Genomic DNA, 17,784 nt, shown 5'->3' with positions numbered 1-17,784 from the left:
GATGTTAGCAGTTTTCTCAGCATCACAACAGGTACTGCTGGCTTCAAAGCAGTGGGTGGATCAGCAGTGGTGAACACTGACCCATTCACCTGCTCATTGATAGGGGGATGGCTGGTCTGTCTGCAATGTTTCCATCCAGAATGGGGCAACTTTCTCTGCTTCATTTTCTTCTTCCTGAAATTCTTCTTTTGTTGCCTTGTGTTGTTTGTTCTCCGCAGTCAGACTCCATGCCCTCTCCCTTTCTTTTATTTAAGCTTGCAAAAAGACATCCTCAGCCTCCTGTTACTTTCCACTGCCTTCCCTTCAGTATAATGCACCTATTGTCTTTGAGCACGGACCAAACTTATTAAACTAAGAAAACAAATCCCTTATGTACCCAAAACTACCATTGCAGGCTTCAGTCGGGTTTATTTGTTTTTAAAGCTTTGTAAGCGAAGGTTAAAGATTTATTTTATTTTATAAAGTCCCTCCCTGGGAAATCGCTTTGACCAATCAGACAAGCCTTCCTGTGAACCGGCCTGTCAGGTCCAACCAGGAGGGCAGGGGAGGAACTCGATTGTTTACTTTCAAATTCACTCTCTTTGACTATCACTTTCAGGTATCGTCCCTTACCACCTGTTGATTTGGTAATATTTTTAGTAACAATAGAAATTCAGTTAATTCTTAGAAGATGGTTATTTAAGTGGCACCCCTCTGCTTTGATTGGTCTTAAAATACAGGTGTCCTTGATTCTTCTTCATAAAGAACTCAGTGCAAGGAAGATCCCACAGAAGCCATCAGCATGCAGCTAAAGTGGTGTATAGACATTACCAGTGCTTAGTTTGATCCCCCACCTTTCCGCTTTTCTGGGTAAAGGATCTGGGAACTATTTAAGAGGATCCGGCAAATATTTGATCTGATATAATGGTGTTTAATGAGAGTGTTCCGGCAACTGTTTTGGCCTGTTCCCCGAATCCATCACAACAGTCCAAGCGTGCTCCTGAAACTGCTAATTTACAAATTAAGCACTGGACATTACTGTATTTGAATCATTGATTCAGTGTTTGTAAAACATTTCATTGAGGTTAAGGCATACTTTATTGATCCCCTTAGGGAGATTAGTTCATTTGACCCGTAGGAGCATTGGGCAGCCACAGTGCAGCGCCTGGGGACCCATCTCCAGATATCGAGCCAGGCTGATGGTCAGAATCACCTGGCTGGAGGATTAACCTATTAACCTAGATGCTTTTCTCTCAGACTATAAAATCGGGCTACTAAATATTGTAAAAATGTCTAAACTAGGAGGTGAAAAGGTGAAAAGCTAGTTTATTGGTTGTTTAAAAAAAGTGACATTTCATTTGTAAATGTAGGTTTAAGGCGCCTTTCATCTAAAAACTATTTTCAAACTACACACTATTCACAACTGAAGATAAGTTGAGCCACTGTCCTTTGAGCTTTTCCGTTTTGTTTTTCTTTTCAAATCCCTGGATCCATAATTACTGCCACAGGATTTGATGTAGTTATCTCAATTAAAAAGTTGGTAATTGAAAATAGATTTAATCAAAATCCGGTACACATTTGGCCCAGCAAATATTTTCCACTAAACAAAGAGGCTCTACATGGAAAAGGACAATAAGAAAAAAAGCTAAACAATTATACAAGTGTGCAGAAAAACAGATGAGCTTATCCATTCAATTTGAACTTCACAGATAACTTAAATGACTGCTAACGCAATCTGTAAAGAAAAATGCCACCCTGCAATGGCTGAAAAGGTCGAGCCATCGCCAAGTAGTATTGCATCATGGAAACAGAGCAAACAGGGATAAAAGCTGTACAGTAACTGCAGCGTCAACCCACGGCTGTTCTGTGGCAAAAGACGACAGGCATGAGGAAGGAAACAAAGACGACAACGGGAGATCGAAGTAATATGACAAGAAAACAAAGGCAAGCAACATGAGGCTGGAAATATGTGAATCTCAGGAGTGTAAAGGCCTAAAAAGGGCACAAAAGTATTTCGCAACATGCTCATTCCTGAACAGCGCAAAAAGGATCAAAACAAGTAATGTGAGAAAGCAATAAAAAATATATTGTCTAACATAGCATAGTGTGCACAGTGGAGTGAAATCCAAAGTCAAATCCCCGCTGTGATTGGCGGACAGCGGCTGGACAGCGACTATAAGACAAACAATGAACATAAGCTAACGTGGCTAATGTTATGCTAGTAATGCTAACAATCAGCAGGCTGTGAAAATCCTTCTTTGTGCTGTAAGATATTACATTGCGAATGACATCCGGCCTGTTTCAGAGGGTTACAAGCCCTTTCAGCACTGAAAATACAATTTCTTTTTGTACATGGTCAAATATTTCAAGAACGGTGGCCAACAGGTACATTTACATTTACAAAAGTGTGTAAAAGCTGCCCTAAGTGATGTCTTTTTTTTTTTTTTTTTTCGTCAGTAGGTGGAGTAGTGAACTGTGCTCTGCTCCACCACCACCCTCCTCCCCTCACCTGGTTCTCCCCCTCACTCCCAGGCCCCTCACTCCCCTCCACACCATAGACCACACGCTGCTCTGATTGCATTCAATGAGATATGGAAATCTCAACAATCTTCTAAATAAGACATGTAACAAAGTAAACATTTTGAGACTTACATTTATTTGCTAAACTGCAACTTTCATGAAACTGTCTTTGTTTTCTGGCATTTGGAACATACTTCCATTTAGAACTAAGTTTTCAGCACAGAACTTTTTTCCCCGCAACCCTTGCCTCTGGTGCTGCTTTGCTTTGTGAGCTGCATCAGAGCAGGCCTTTCAGATCTCAGTTGTTTATGTCATAATGCTAAAGTGCTAGCCGCTAACTGTTGCTGCGTCTGCTTCTTCAAACATTTGCTGCAATCTCTTGTTGACGAGTTTATGTTTACATGGCGCGGGGGGCATGTGGAGGTGAGGGGTGTGTTGGGGGATGCGCTGTGATGTGTGGGAGATGAGGTGCCGGTCTCCTTCTGCAGCACAAAGTCTGCTGCTGTTTGCGAGTATGTCGCATCTAGCGATTCAGTATGGGAAAGCAACGATGTCGGACTGGCAAAACTTGGTCGCTTAGAGTAGCTTTAAGAACTTAAATGTCTATAAATTCAATGATATCATTCTGTAAAACCATGTGTTCAGTCAAACTGAAACGCTGCCAGCACAGTGGCTCTGCCCTGGGGGTGTGGCCGTTTAGAGAAACCTTCCTCGGCCTGTCTACGCACATGGCCTTGGGAGGTTCCTGATGTTCGAGGCTGTAAGGCTCGAAGTGTGTGAATAAAGTACCGGCTTATAGTGCTGACGTAAAATGGCAAAAATATAACACCTTACTAATTCATTCCTACATGTGTCAAAGGCCAAATACATTTTTCCTTCTTAAAAACTGTGAAATTCAGACTTAAAGGGGGGGTATTATGCAAAATCGACTTTTTCAAGCTTTACATCATGTTATGTCATTCCCTCATTAAAAACATGCCTGAAGAGTTGCCTTGGTACATTCACGTATTTTTGAGTAATCTGTAAAAACTCTGATGGCAGCCTTCTTAGGGATAGGTTTGCCTGAGTCCTCCTAGGAACGCCCCCACCTCCTGGAGACGCCTCTGAGCTTTCGTCACCAGCCGAGTAACCAACCACTGCTCCTCAGCAGAACCCCCTCCCCACTGATGCCACAGACAGCGTGTGGAGGGGGCGTGTTGGAAAGGGACAGAGGTTCTTAAAGAGACAGAGGCCTATTTCAAGACATTTGCTACAGCCATTTTGAGAGAGCAATTTTATACATGGCAGTTATTTTTATTTACTGCATTTACAGACCAATAGAAGGTTTCGTCATCATTGACTGGTGCTATGTGATTGAAAAAAGCATAAAAAATTAAAGAGGGGGCTCTTTAATGCCTATTCTCAAACCATCCTCAACCCTGAAATGAGCGGTTTCAGTTTATCCCATCTTCAATAATGCAGCCTATTATTACATTCATCCAAGCATGCTTTTCAAAAACAAGTTTGACGTCTCCTTACTGTTTCAACTCATTCGCAGCCTATGTACACCTTCAAACTTGGATATCTGACCTCACAAATCTGCTCAAAAGCGTCTATTTTAAGCTATCTTTGACAGAGGTTACATGTCGCTCGGAGATGCAATAGGTTTTACATGAAATGGTTCTTTAAAAATATGAATCCTGACTTGTGGAGGAGGCCGCTTTCAGATTGCATTCAGCTCACTTACAAAAGCAGAGCACGGCTAACTGGAGAGGTGGTTGAAGCGTAAGGTAATAGAAGAAAGAAGAACGGCATGGGGGCAAGAGAGGCAGATGGGAGAGGGCAGTGAGCATATGGGTTTATATCTCGCAAATGGCAGACTGGAACCAGACGGTTACACTATTTCGAAGGGGCTGCTTGATATCAAAGAATTTGCAGCAATGATTGAGCGGATCATTTTAGACAACAATGTTCCAATGCATAATCAAAAAAAATGTGAAGATATTGTTATTAGCCACGAAATTGGCAAAACATGCGGCTTCCTAATTGCACCCTATACTGAGTAAGACCAACTGGAATTGTTCATTACAGAAGTGAAATTTCACCCAGACTCAGACCATTCTTGCACAATCAATCACAGCCAAGGGGGAATATTTCTGTGTCATATACTGTAGAGCGCCATTTTTTTTTTTCTTCTATATAAAAAAAAAAGTGCACCAACACCCATCTGCCACTTAACAGTAATTCACATCTGAAGGGCTGTCGGCAGAGCACATTTTTCAGAAACTCATCAGTGCCCTGAAAAAAGGAGATACAGAGCATGAGGTGACGCTTTGAAGATGAGACAAGAGCGTGAGTCGTCCACCGAGGAAGACAAAGAAAGCAGAAAAAACAGTGACAGGGTTTAAAGGGATGAAGAAAGGAGGGGATGCCAATGAAAAAGAATACAAATACACAACACGATATATGAAAAGCAAACTACAAGTGGAGACAGTGGATAATAAAAAAAAATATATATCTTTGTAATGAAAGATAATAAAAACATTTTGTCAAATTGTCTTCTTAAAAAAATCTTCTGTCATTCATTTTAACCTCTTAACCCCCACCCGAACCAAGCAAATTGTTACCCAAATCTATAAAAGCTTCTTGAAAAATGAGGAAAAAATGAGACACAAGAGTGACGAAAATGCACTAAAAACACAACAAAAAAGTGTCGAAGAAAGCAACAAAGTAGCAACAAAAGAGACAAAAACGTGGTGGAAAAGCAACAATGACACAACAGAAAATCAACCAAAGAGCGACAAAAGTGACAAAAACATGACAATAAGGCGACGAAAACATGGCTCAAAAGCGTGAAAAACATGACAAAAAAGTGACAAAAAAGCTAGAAAAACATGACAAAAAAGCTAGAAAAACATGACAAAAAAGCAACAAAAACATGACAAAAACATGACAAAAAAGCAGCAAAAAAGCAACAAAAACATGACAAAAACGTGACAAAAAAGCAACAAAAACATGACAAAAAAGCAAAAAAAGTGACAAAAAAGTGACAAAAAGCAGCAAAAACATGACCAAAACATGACAAAAAAGCAGCAAAAACATGACAAAAAAGCGACAAAAACATGACAAAAAAGTGACGAAAAAGTGACAAAGAAGTGACAAAGAAACAAAAACATGACAAAAACATGACAAAAAAAGCAGCAAAAACATGACAAAAAAGCAGCAAAAACATGACGAAAAAGTGACGAAAAAGTGACGAAAAAGTGACGAAAAAGTGACGAAAAAGTGACGAAAAAGTGACGAAAAAGTGACGAAAAAGTGACGAAAAAGTGACGAAAAAGTGACGAAAATGCGCCAAAAACGAGAAAATGCACTCGGGTTAAGGCGGGAGGTAAGAGGTTAAAATCTTAACCACAAAATCTCACTTGCACTGAAGAAAGTTCTCAAACCTACAATCAATTCTTGCATTGTCAGAGTTTTCTGCCCACAGTGAAAATGGGAATCTTTAATTGCATATTGGTGACCACATTCGTTCTTCCTGAGAGCTTTGTGGATTACACTCATTAAGCAGTACTGAAAACAGTCTATAAGCTGAAGTTTTAAACAGAACTACAGACTGATTTTGTGTGACATTCCGCTGGTTTAATCACTACCTAAAGCATTCAAACACGTATGTTAAAAGGTCAAAAACACTTACCGATGTATTCAAATACGAAGACTACGAAGAAAGGCGTGACCAGGTCGTTGATCCCCTGAACGTATCCACTGGCCGGATGTCGAATTGCCCAGATAAACAATATCCTCTCAAAAATCTTACAGACACAGAAAAGAAATTCAGATTAGTTCAGGCATAAATTACACTACATCTTAAGCAGCTTGTAAAAAAAAAAGAAGGAAACATCTGTGAAGCTTTTGTGATAATGCACTGTGCAAGTAATGTTGAAGCTAATTTCCTGTAGGGTTACAACTATGTCCTGTTCCGGTTTAAAGTTAAATTCTAAATAAAACACATTCTAGAAAATAAATTAAATTGAAACGAAAGTTAAGATTGTTTTTCAAGAAATTTAGTTCAGATTATCGAGCTATATATTGTGCTGGGGGGCTCTGTAAAACCCAAACCCATTAAGCATCAAATTAATATTAGCCTTCAGTTTTGAGCCTAAAACACCTACATTTAAAAACAGTCGCCTGCAGTAAATTATTTTAATCACAGGTAAAGGTTTTAACATGTAGTAACTAGTCATCATCTTCCATCTGCAGCGAGACACAGCTCTTCCTATAGGAATAAAACATATACATGGAGCAACATTTCATGCACAGTCTATTTCACATATGGCTTTGAAATAATGTGGTGTTTTGCTCCCTGTGTCTGGTTAAGGTTAAGCTCAAGGCAGGGATGGTTAAGGTTAGCTTTGTTATGATTATCAAATGATCAGCTACCAATGCTTTAGTGTGAAGAAACGTTTTCCTTTGCACAACCTTCATGCAAAGCCAAGTTGCCTATCCACTGTGATTTTCTTTTTTGTTTGTTTTATTTTAAGCTCTGTTCTTTTTTTACACTCAAGATGCATCAACACTCAAGAGTTAATTTATGCTCTCAGCGTGCTGGTTTGAACAACACAAACTTTCAATGTAGATGTGTGCATTTTAGAGTGACTGAGGTGTGGAAATCAGTGGTACAAATTGCAGTAAATCGAGCCATGCCAAGCTGGTGCAGGAAAAAAGCAGAAAAAACAAAACAAAAACAAACATTTGCAGCCATGCTTGTGTAGAGAAAGCTTGTTAATATTTGTGCTTGGATTTGCCTTGAAAACTTTGCATTTCTTTAAATAAATCAAAGACAGTGCAACACAAACTAGTTATGTTATGTGCAAATTAGAGTCTTATTTTCTGTCCTGGGATTGCTTCTCCAACCTCGAGACTCAAGCAATGTGTCACAACACCCATACTACACCTATAACACAAATGCCTTTTCTCCAGGGAAAAAAGTGTGGGGTTTGGGTTTATGTTACAGTCAAAAAGGGCAATGAACAACAAAAACAAAACCCAGAATACATTGAATGCTTTTCCACATTTGCGCATTACTCTCTCTGGTAAACTCAACTGTCAACATTAATTCATGCTTAAAGCTGGTTACTTTAAACTGTGGTATGCATTTGCTCAAAATATTTACTTATTTTCCCAGTGAAATACAGTCTTAAGGGCACAATCTACACTTAACCCTAAAGATAAACTTTTTTGTTCACAGTAAAAATCTACTACCTCAGTATCTAGCGCCTCATCTCAGCCTCTATGCTGTTTTTTTTTTTTTTTTTTATGTGCACAAAAAAGAGCCCTTTGAACTTTGTTTTTTTGCTTTGGTGCTGGTCTCCTGCATCTACTTGTCTTTTTTTTCCCATTCGAGTTTGTCTGTGTAGTGCCCTCAAAGTCATCTCTCTCTCTCCCTCTCTCTCTTTGTGTGCAACATCTGCTATATACAGATATACAGTATTGAGCAACATCATTATGTCTGGTCATGAGATACAGTTTGCCAATTTTTTTTTCTGCTTCTACACATCAATTTTAAAGATAAAAAATCACTCCCGGATGTTAACTGGTTCCAGCAGAACTATCAATTTGTCGGAGTAAAGGATATGGGAACTTTTATGGAGAACTGGGACTGAATTATAGTGTTCAGTTGAGTGTTTCGGCAACTGTTTTGGCTTGTTCCATCACACCATTCCAAAGTGCCCCTGTAATTACTGATTTACAAATTAAGCCCCGACTTCTGTAGCACCCCTCTTTTTTTTTTTTTTAATCATCAGTTTTAACTTTCTGTCACACCGTAAACTAGTGCTGGTGGCGGCTGGAGCCTGGCCAGAGAGCAAGAGATACACTACTGAATGATAAAGGTGTGAAGAAAAAACACTAACTTTTTGTCTATGCTGCATTTAAAGCTGTACTAAGTAACTCATGCCCCTAGAGGCCATAAGCGTCACTGCAGGTGTCGTAGCATGTTACGAATCTTTACTCATTACTGTCCGTGAGAGTAAATACTACGCTGAAAGAAAAGACAAAGGGAGAGAGGCATTTTTTCACTCAAGGTTGGCTGTAAATACTGTTTGTGGCGCTAGCCCGCAGTTAGCTTTGATCGTTAGCATGTTAGCTTCGTGATTCCACTAGTGTGTATTGTGCCTCCGGGGCGGCACAGGGAAAGCTGCAAGTGTGGTTTTCTGGCCAGAGACACCAGGAGAAGATGAAAGACCCCCCAATCATTTTATCAACACTTGTATTACCCCCAGAGGGACTACGAAAAGGATTTATTAAGGTAAACAAGCTACTTAGTACTGCTTTAAATCCACTGGCCATTATTTTTGTGTTTGGGTGCATTTGTGGGAACTGCGTTTTTGAACTGGGGAGCTAGACCTGAGACAAACAAGGGAAAGAACCACATCCTAAAACTACATTATTGATTCTATGTACAGAGAAGTAAGAGAAACCAGGATGTTGTTTTCAAAAGGGGGATTGATGCAACCAAATAATTTGTATAGAAACCAATTCAATCAATGTTAGCAGAAGGCACACGATGGCTAAAAAGTGATTCATCGTGGCTCACCCTTACGCTTGTGTTTTACCTCCCGCCACATCTCACACCTCTTCTTTCCTTATCAAAGCCCTATCCATCAAACACACAGAGCTGCTGGTGCTGCGGGGAGGCCGGCTAATGGGACCTTTTTTTTTCTATTCAAGGCTTGAAAAGCAGACATGAATATTTCACACAGGCACCTGCACACATCAGCCACACGTAGAAAAATCCCACCCAACGCCTACTTTTGTTTTGGACTGCTGCAGACTTGAACAAACTTCTACTATTGCCACGGTGACAAATACTACTATTGAAATACAATTGGTTCAAATGGCCAGAAGAAATTGAGATTAACTTTGGTCAACGATGGTTGTCATGAAGAAAGCATTGATTTAATCATTAAAGTAGAATTAAGTAACTCGTGCCCCTAGAGGCCAGTGGCGTAACATGTTTCGTTTTGTTTCACCCATTAACTGTCCGTGAGAGTAAATACTATGCTGACAGAAAAGACAAAGGGAGAGAGGGATCATTGTGCCACAACCCAATTACGCAATGGAGATAATGTTTTCACTCAAACTTGGCTGTAAATACTGCTAAAGTGGCGCTAGCCCATAATTAGCTTTGCCCGTTAGCCTGTTAGCTTCTTCTCCATCATTTCATTAGTGTGTATTGGGCCTCCGGGTTGGACCAGGGAATCATCCCATCAACACTTGTATTACCCCCAGAGGGACGACGAAAAGAATTTATTAAAGCAGAACTAAGTAACTCGTGCGCCAAGAGGCCATAAGCGCCACTGCAGGTGTCGTAACATGTTATGTTTTTTTACTCATTAATTGTCTGTGAGAGTAAATACTACGCTGACAAAGGGAGTGAGGGAAATTGTTCATCCAATTACACAATGGAAATATTTTTTTTCACTCAAACTTGGCTGTAAATACTGTTTAAGTGACGCTAGCCCACAGTTAGCTTTGCCCGTTAGCCTGTTAGCTTCTTCTTTGTGATTCCATTAGTGTGTAATGGGGCTTCCGGGTCGGAGCATGGAACGTTGCAAGTGTGGTTTTCTGGTCAGAGACACCAGGGGGAGATGAAAGACAATCATCCCATTAACACTTGTATTACCCCCAGAGGGACTACAAAAAGGATAATCAAGGTAATCAAGTTACTTAGTACTGCTTTAAATGTAATACGAATCAATTGACAGAAACTAACTACTATAAACTGTTTAAAAAACCTTTGGTAAAAATAATTAACAATAACGTTTGCTTAGAACAATAATTCTGCTTTGACCACTGCTCGCAGAGCTGTTGGTAGTTGTCGTGTAAATTCTCGTAATCTTGGGCTAATTTCATGTTCTTCTCATAATGTGTTCCGTGGCACAGGCAGGAAATCTGTTTTACCACGTCTCTAGAGTCATAATACTCTGGTTCAGTTCCATTAATCCCAGGCCCTCAGGATCCCAATAAAGTCTGCATCGCAGCTTTGAAGCAAATTCAATACAGCAAAATGGTTTTCGTGTCATCTTAAGACAAAGTGTGACTTACTCCATTAGTCTTTGCTCTCAGAGGGAGTACTTTGTTACTTTGTCATAAGTTTCTTTCATTGATTAGCAAAGCCTGCAATAATATTGTTTGCACAACCGCTGTCCAAGTAATCTGTGTGACTGCTAATTATGCACTATGACTACACAATAACATCCCGAAAAAGTCCAATTTGTAGCTAAGCCAATCGTCTTGTGTTTCTTCTGTATGGAATTACAACTAAAAGTGGTTTCCCATTTGGCTCTCAAACTTATAATTGGATGATTATCAAAAGGCTCCAAAACAGTATTGTTCAAAAATATATAAGACACCACTTAGGAAATAACTGCAAAATTGCATCAGCGTTCCTCTATTTTGAGAAAGGAGAAGACTGTTGACTGGCTTCCATCTGCACAATCTTTCCGAACCCCCTGAGTGCGGCGCCGAGACAAACAATTGAATGTAATGAAGCAGAGGTGATTTTCAGGTGGTGGCGCAGCAAGCATAACCATATAAAAAGGCAGAGAGAGTGTGCCTTTGGAGTCTGTTGCATAGCAAAATATACGCCGAGCACACAGCCTGAATATTGAATGGAGGATGGAACTTGTCTGTGTGCACGCAAAGAGGGCAGAGTCGGTGAGAGGGAAGGAAACATGACTTTTGAGAGTATGAAACAGGGGACAAGGGGTAAAAGGGTGTCTTACAATAAACATAACAGTACAAGTGCTTCAGTATTACAAGAATGAAAAGTGGTATTTGTATAATAATAATAATTTAACGGCCGTCGCTCCACTGGCATTGTTAACCCGTATCTTTTGATTGGATCTGATAGTTGTAAGCCAGGGTTATGCAGGCTGGAAGGGCACAACTATGGACTTTTGCACAGTCATAACAGAAAGCTGACAGTATTTTGATTGGTAAGATTGACTGGCAAGCTGATAAAAGCTTGTATGCACGAGGAGAGAAGATGTTAAACAGTGCCACTTAAAAAAAAGGGAGGGGGGGGTAAGCGGATGAAACATCTATTAAAAGCTGAGAAAATAAACCTGATGTGAATGAGAATTAAACAAAGCTGCTTTTCCGACCAGTGTGTTCAGATGCCCAATAAGTTTTAAAAAAGGAAACAAAAAATAGCGGGGCAAAACAAACTGGTTTTCTGGTTTGTTCAACTGTGCAGACTCTATGAAGAGTTAGGATTTTAAATTAGAATATTTAAAGGTGCTTTACAGAACTTTTATGCGGAAAAAACTTGAACGTTATCAACCTTTTTTTTGATCCGATGGCTGTGTGGGTGGTCAGCATGGAGCCTTTACTTTCAATCACAGTGGCATCTGCAATCCTCCACAGTCAAGTGTTTTGAAGATTTTCTGTTTCTCAGTGGGGACAATAAAAAACACTGCACCATCATAGAGACCGCTGTGATTGAAAGTAAAGGCACCATGCTAACCATTCATACAGCCATTGGGTCAAGAAGATCAAATACACTCAAAGTGAAAGGTCAAAGTCTATTAATAGCAACTAAAACTTCTCTGCATGTGTGCATGTATGTACAATTTTTACTTTTCAGTCACACACTGCATCCCGCACAAGACTTGGCCAAAATGAGATCGCATGGCCTGGAACACTATATGGCTGAGGTGGTCAACAGCAATATCCCAGTCTTGAGAGGATTAATAAATGTTAGAGGACTTTTCTATTGTTTGCACTCTGTAACATTTCCAGCCCCATATTGCAGCATAGGTGTATGTGTACCACACTGTTGTCGGCATGCACCTCGTTACGGAAACTGGACTTCCAGATCACAGCTTCTGACAGTATATGGCACAATCTTCCTCAATGCAGTTTCAACCAAATCCCTCTAGAGCGACATGGAATCAACTTAATTTAGGTGAAAAGTCATAATAGGTCACTGTCCCTTACTGCATCCTCGCACTGCAGTAGTAACTTATATTAGAGGACTTGAATAAGCCGAATGCCCATCTCGACTGCGCATGTGTGGGTCAATCAGGCTCCTATATTTCGGCTACCAAACAAACCACTCCGCTATTGAAATGTGTGAGGAAGTTCAGGTAGCAGAGTGTGAACACTGAAGTGTATTGAGCCATAATCGTGAATTGTAAGGCTTACGGGCATTGGTTTAAAGACTATAAATCTCAAGTGACATTTCTTGCAAATATTTATGTTGTCAACAATATCTTATATCTAAAGCGAGGGAAAGTAGGACCATAGCGGACAGGGGAATGACAGGACCTGGGATCAGCCCGACACTGACACCGTCACTTTTTAAATCCTTAAAATTCGTCTTGGAATCACAGGGAAAAGTTTCAAAACAGTGTTGATGTTAAATATAGTGGGTAAATTTCCGACTGTCAAATGAGTGATCGATTAGGTTTGTTGTTCACCATCAGATCACTCGTAAAAAAACAAACAAATAAAGCAAATTTAGATGGCACAGCCTATGTGCGCAGCCTATGAGTTCGTTCCATTTCTGTCTATCTCCGTACGTAGCCGTGGTTGCAAAAATAGACTTTAAGCTAATATTGTAACAAGCCCCAAGGCGACGACAAAAACGCTTTAAATCATCAACTTTTCAGTGGTTAAAACGGTCCAAATCATAGCTTTCTTTGTTGCTTTACACTAACTATAAATATTGTTTGGTAGCCAAAAGAAATTCCATTACCCATAATGCAACAGGCGACTCGGGATGGGCATTTGGCTTATTGAACAAATGTAAAGCCATATCAGGAAGTTGAAAGTCTAAGCTTTCAACTTATAGCTCGTTGATTCTAAAAAGCTAAAATGTATCACTCAAACTTCGTGGGACATTTACCATTGTAATATAATAGGTGCACTTGAGCTTCATATATACCACAGGACAACTAGTCTATATAGAAACTTTTTTCACAATAGTACAGTATACAGTTTATGATGTCTTTTTAGTATTAATTGAAATAAAAAATATAACAATATATAAACATACAATAATAGTTCTTCGGAATAATATCAATAATTAATTTGGACAAGCAGGTTAAAAAATGCAAATCCGATGTTTAGTATGTGTGCTTAGGAGCGGTGCATGCATGGTTAACTTGTACTGCAGAGATGGTTTTCCCCCATTTAAAAGACATTTGAGAAACCTTATAGAAAAAAAGAACAATTCCTAGTATCTGTTGTATTTGTATTGCTTTGAATACAGTGAAACAAATAAACTACAATAGAGGTGTGTCAGAATAGTTAATTTTAATTTGCTGAGGCGAGTGGGTGTGTGTAATGGCAGGGGGCTGCAGTGGTTTGGTTTGGAGTCTCACCTCTTGAACAGAAGCTTGTTGAAAAAGAGGAATAAGAGGATTAGTTCTCGGTATGTCAATGTGAATCTGCAGGGAGAGAAAGAGAAAAAAAGACAAACACTGAAGCAACGGGCAGCTTTAGGTTAGCACAGATTCGTACAGCCATTACATGGAGAGATAATAAGGCGGCTACAGTTAGTGCACTGGTTTCTGATTGGACTTCAGGCAAGTGGAGGCAGGTTTAGCTCTGTCTGAAATGGATTGCTGCAGTGATCCTCCTTGTGCCTCCCAATGACAGCACATGATGGAGAGTGTGGGAGTTAGACCACCTTGACACCATTTCAGACTCCGAGCCCCATATATAAATGGTATGACAGGAGACAGTTTTGTCCAAAAGATTCAGACGGATGCAGGACAGCGACTGGGAGTCAAGCCAAACTCAAAAGTCCTGTTGTAAGAGTTTTTGAGAGTTCCCCCTATTAGTGAGGGGCCATAGTTAAATGAAACCACTATGGCCGCCTTACCTCTGTCACCTTTGGTTGCATCACCAAATGCTCTGGACTCATCCTAGGAATGTCTATGTGGATCTGACATGAAAAAAAAAGCAAGTTATGTTTAAAAAATAAAAATAAAAACACCACCCTAAACCAGGTCTTTTTGTTTACTTCAATAGATACAGTTTAGCTTTTTCCCATTATATAAAATTTAACAAATCTAAGAAATAACATTCGGTTGTTTAAAAGCTTTTGCTCTAGAAGTTTCCCTGCACAGACTGAAGCTTGAGTCCTCTCGTCCCTCATGACAAAGTTCACAGTGGCCTCGTTGTCCGTCACAGGCCAGTTGTCCAAAAACCTTTCCTCCGCTTCGCCATGTCTGAATTCAGCAAATCCGAGTCGTGGCGCAGGGTCGAGTGTCGCAGTGCATCGTTACATACAACCCCGGTGTGTGTTCTCTCATAGAAAATAATAGAGGCAGCTTTTTTTCTGTGCTTCAAAGCGACTCGTGTGCGTTGGCCTTAAGTCACTTCCTTTCAATTTTGTTTAGACTTTCATTCTACTAATCATTGGCATGAAACCCATTACTTTCATTCTAAAGAGCTACAATTTCTCACTCAAACCTCGTGGGATAAATGCCATTGTTAAGCAAGTTTAAGCCACCAGTCTGTGTCTTAATTTAGCTTTCACTAATTATACATACGTATACGACATGTATTAAAATAACTGTATGAACACAAATGTGTCACTATGAAAACTTCTCTCGTAGGACTTAGTGAAAATCCCTTCTTTAATCAATCAGTCCCTTATGTGCCCTATGTGATGTTCCATATGTATATAAACAATCAAGCTGTTCTGGGCACATTCCCAAAAAACATAAACAAATATGTAATTAAACTAAGAAACAGATGGACAAGCACAAGCTTCAAAGACAGAAGGAGAGATCGGGCAGATGACAGATCTTCATACAGACATGATAAAACATTGTAGTGCAGCGGCTATCAAACGGTGGCACTTGATCTTGAGTTTTCACTTCACAGAAAACTTTTCCCATTCCTAGTTAGTTAATTAAAGGTTTTTATGATTAACACTTGGGAAAGATGATCTTTTCATGAAATTCTGTGCCTTTTCTGCTCCAAACAATTCTGGCCATTAGGTTCTATTTTAACCTCTGTTTTTTTGTTATGCCTAAATTTTTGTATCCCACTGTAGAAAATGTTGGTCTCTCGATATGGTCCTGTTTCATTGACGACAGTTTATATGATTAACAGTTGTTTTCAGGTACATTGAACCCATTTCTCTTAATAAAAAAAAAACATAACTGAATAACTGATACAGGACTTACTGAAAACCGTCCTCTGGTGTCAGTGGCACCACATTTAAATTACATTTAACTAACCCTGTTTCCAAAGTAAATACAAGAACAAGTTAATCTTATTAATCAAAAAGTCATGTATTTGCGTGATAGTGTCTGATCCTAGTGCTGCCCTCTACTGTTCTGACTGACTTCCTGACCATTATTGGCCTCAATTGACTGAAAGCAGTGGAGCTCTGCAGCCTGATTAATATGCATGACGTCTTCATTAATATGCTTTGCGTCATTAGAAGTATTGATATCGAAAATAAAAAAGTATTGGCATCATATTATGCCGTAAAACTTTGCGATGTAGCGCAAAATCAATATATTGTCAAAACCCTAGTTATTTTTATCACACAACTGAGATTTCGCCAGATGCCAATGAGTTTTAAACCATGCATGTTCATAGAGCTTAAGCTGCACTTACGGAAAGTAGATGTAAATGTAATGATGACTTTAGTAAAACAAAGCTCAAATACTACGATTATTGTGAGCAGCAATACATTCGTAACAGGAGGAAGCTGTTGCATATGGAAATGAGTGGATGTACCTGTCTGTATGTGTCCTGGTGGTGCTCGTCGTTGCGGGAGTCGTAATATTGCTGGATGAAGCCAAAATATTCTTGTCTTTTCCGTTGCAGTACATTCTCTCTTCTCTCTGCGTTGGCTGGCAGGTAACCCTATAAAGATAAAGCAATTCATATAAAATCATGAAGTTAATTGTCTGTGCAACAAGATCTTCAGATGTTTCCAAAGAGAGGAGATTGTGGGATAAAAAACACACACAAAAAAAACATGTTTTAGAAAGCTGCAACAAAGATGACAGCTGATACTCTGGTGCACTCTTCACACCAGAACCAGCAGCAAAGTTTTAATATTTTTTGACTCTACACTCACAGATTCAAAACTGTCCATTGATTCTTTTGATGCAAACTGACCAAGGTTGAACATTTAATTCCAATCAAAATCACAATTTAATAAGCAAATTAGAAATGGATTGCAGGCAATAAAATATTCAACCCACTAAAAGCACTATCCAAATATCTTCCATTATGATTACGATTATATCATTAACTGCACTGTGAAATGGCACACTTGAAAGCTCTTATTAAAATAACTATTCCTTTCCGATCTGCTTCTTTCCTCTGTGAACCCTGGCACACTGTAGTCTAGTACCCCTGTCTGATAACACACCGACATCAGCATACTACTCACTCACATGGGACTCATTAATGTAGCACCGTAGATATTAACTAGCCTTCCAGATGTGCCAAGTTCAAGGCATTTAACAGCACTTACACCTTCTTTATCCCGTCAGTGTGTCCGACCTAACAAGCCTTTCTACACGCAAATTCCTCACAAACTGATCACAAGTCAAAATATGTGGTGAACTGGAGCCAAGCTTCTCTGATCTCTGATGTATCGAACATAAATAAGTCCCTCTTTTAATTAGAGCTGTCTGCTCATTTTCAAAACTCAATTCAAGCCGATCCGATAAATTTCAGGACATTTTCAATTAGCACTTAGCTCGGATATTCAGGGAATTTTCAACAATGAAAAAAACGCTTAGACAAACAGTATATGATTGGCGCGACATGAAAACAGGAAGTGACCTCCCTCTCTCCTGGTGCAGCTGAATTGTTTGCCTTTTTCTGCGAGAGGCATTTGTGATTTCTGCTCCGCGTTGTTTTTCTGGATACTTTTGTACGTCCACCAAACCGATTTGTTTACTGTGAGACTCCAAAATGGTCCTGAAGAAAGCAGCTTTTGAAGGTAAACCAAATGCTAGCTTATCAGCTAAACCCATTTGAGATCTAATTTCTTCTTCTGAGACAGGGGGAGCTGTGCAGGAGGAGGTGGAGCTGACCAGTGCAGGACACCACGCTCTGAGACAAGCCCAGGAGGCGGTGCACCGTTTCAGAGGATCAGAGGAGACAGAGAGCAGCCAGGTTTCTTGCTGGTGCTACAATTTCCCCGTCAGGTTGACGAACAGTGGCTCAGCCGTAGCAGCTCAGGACCGACACCTGAACACTATTTCGTTGTACACTTGAACAATGACAATAAAGCACATACTTACTTATTTTTTA

General features: G+C 39.7%; 1 protein-coding gene across 2 annotated transcripts in view; it reads right to left on the bottom strand.

Moving 5' to 3' along the window:
* Nucleotides 1-17,784, bottom strand: part of tbc1d22a (TBC1 domain family, member 22a) — a 142,893-nt gene that overhangs the window by 83,991 nt on the left and 41,118 nt on the right. The window contains exons 7-9 of one of the 2 annotated variants that reach the window (XM_079582775.1): nucleotides 16,249-16,377; nucleotides 14,372-14,434; nucleotides 6,176-6,290 (exon numbers count right to left, since the gene is read on the bottom strand). In XM_079582775.1, coding sequence (XP_079438901.1) covers nucleotides 6,176-6,290; nucleotides 14,372-14,434; nucleotides 16,249-16,377 — 307 coding nt within the window. Of the gene's footprint in view, nucleotides 1-6,175; nucleotides 6,291-13,868; nucleotides 13,935-14,371; nucleotides 14,435-16,248; nucleotides 16,378-17,784 lie in introns of both variants that reach the window. The other variant, XM_079582774.1, reaches the window with a different exon arrangement.

Source organism: Gobius niger (assembly GCF_951799975.1).
Source record: "Gobius niger genome assembly, chromosome: 2".
Lineage (NCBI taxonomy): Eukaryota > Metazoa > Chordata > Actinopteri > Gobiiformes > Gobiidae > Gobius > Gobius niger.
The sequence above is the reverse complement of the archived record's forward strand: the minus strand, read 5'-3'. Positions and strand labels throughout refer to the sequence as shown.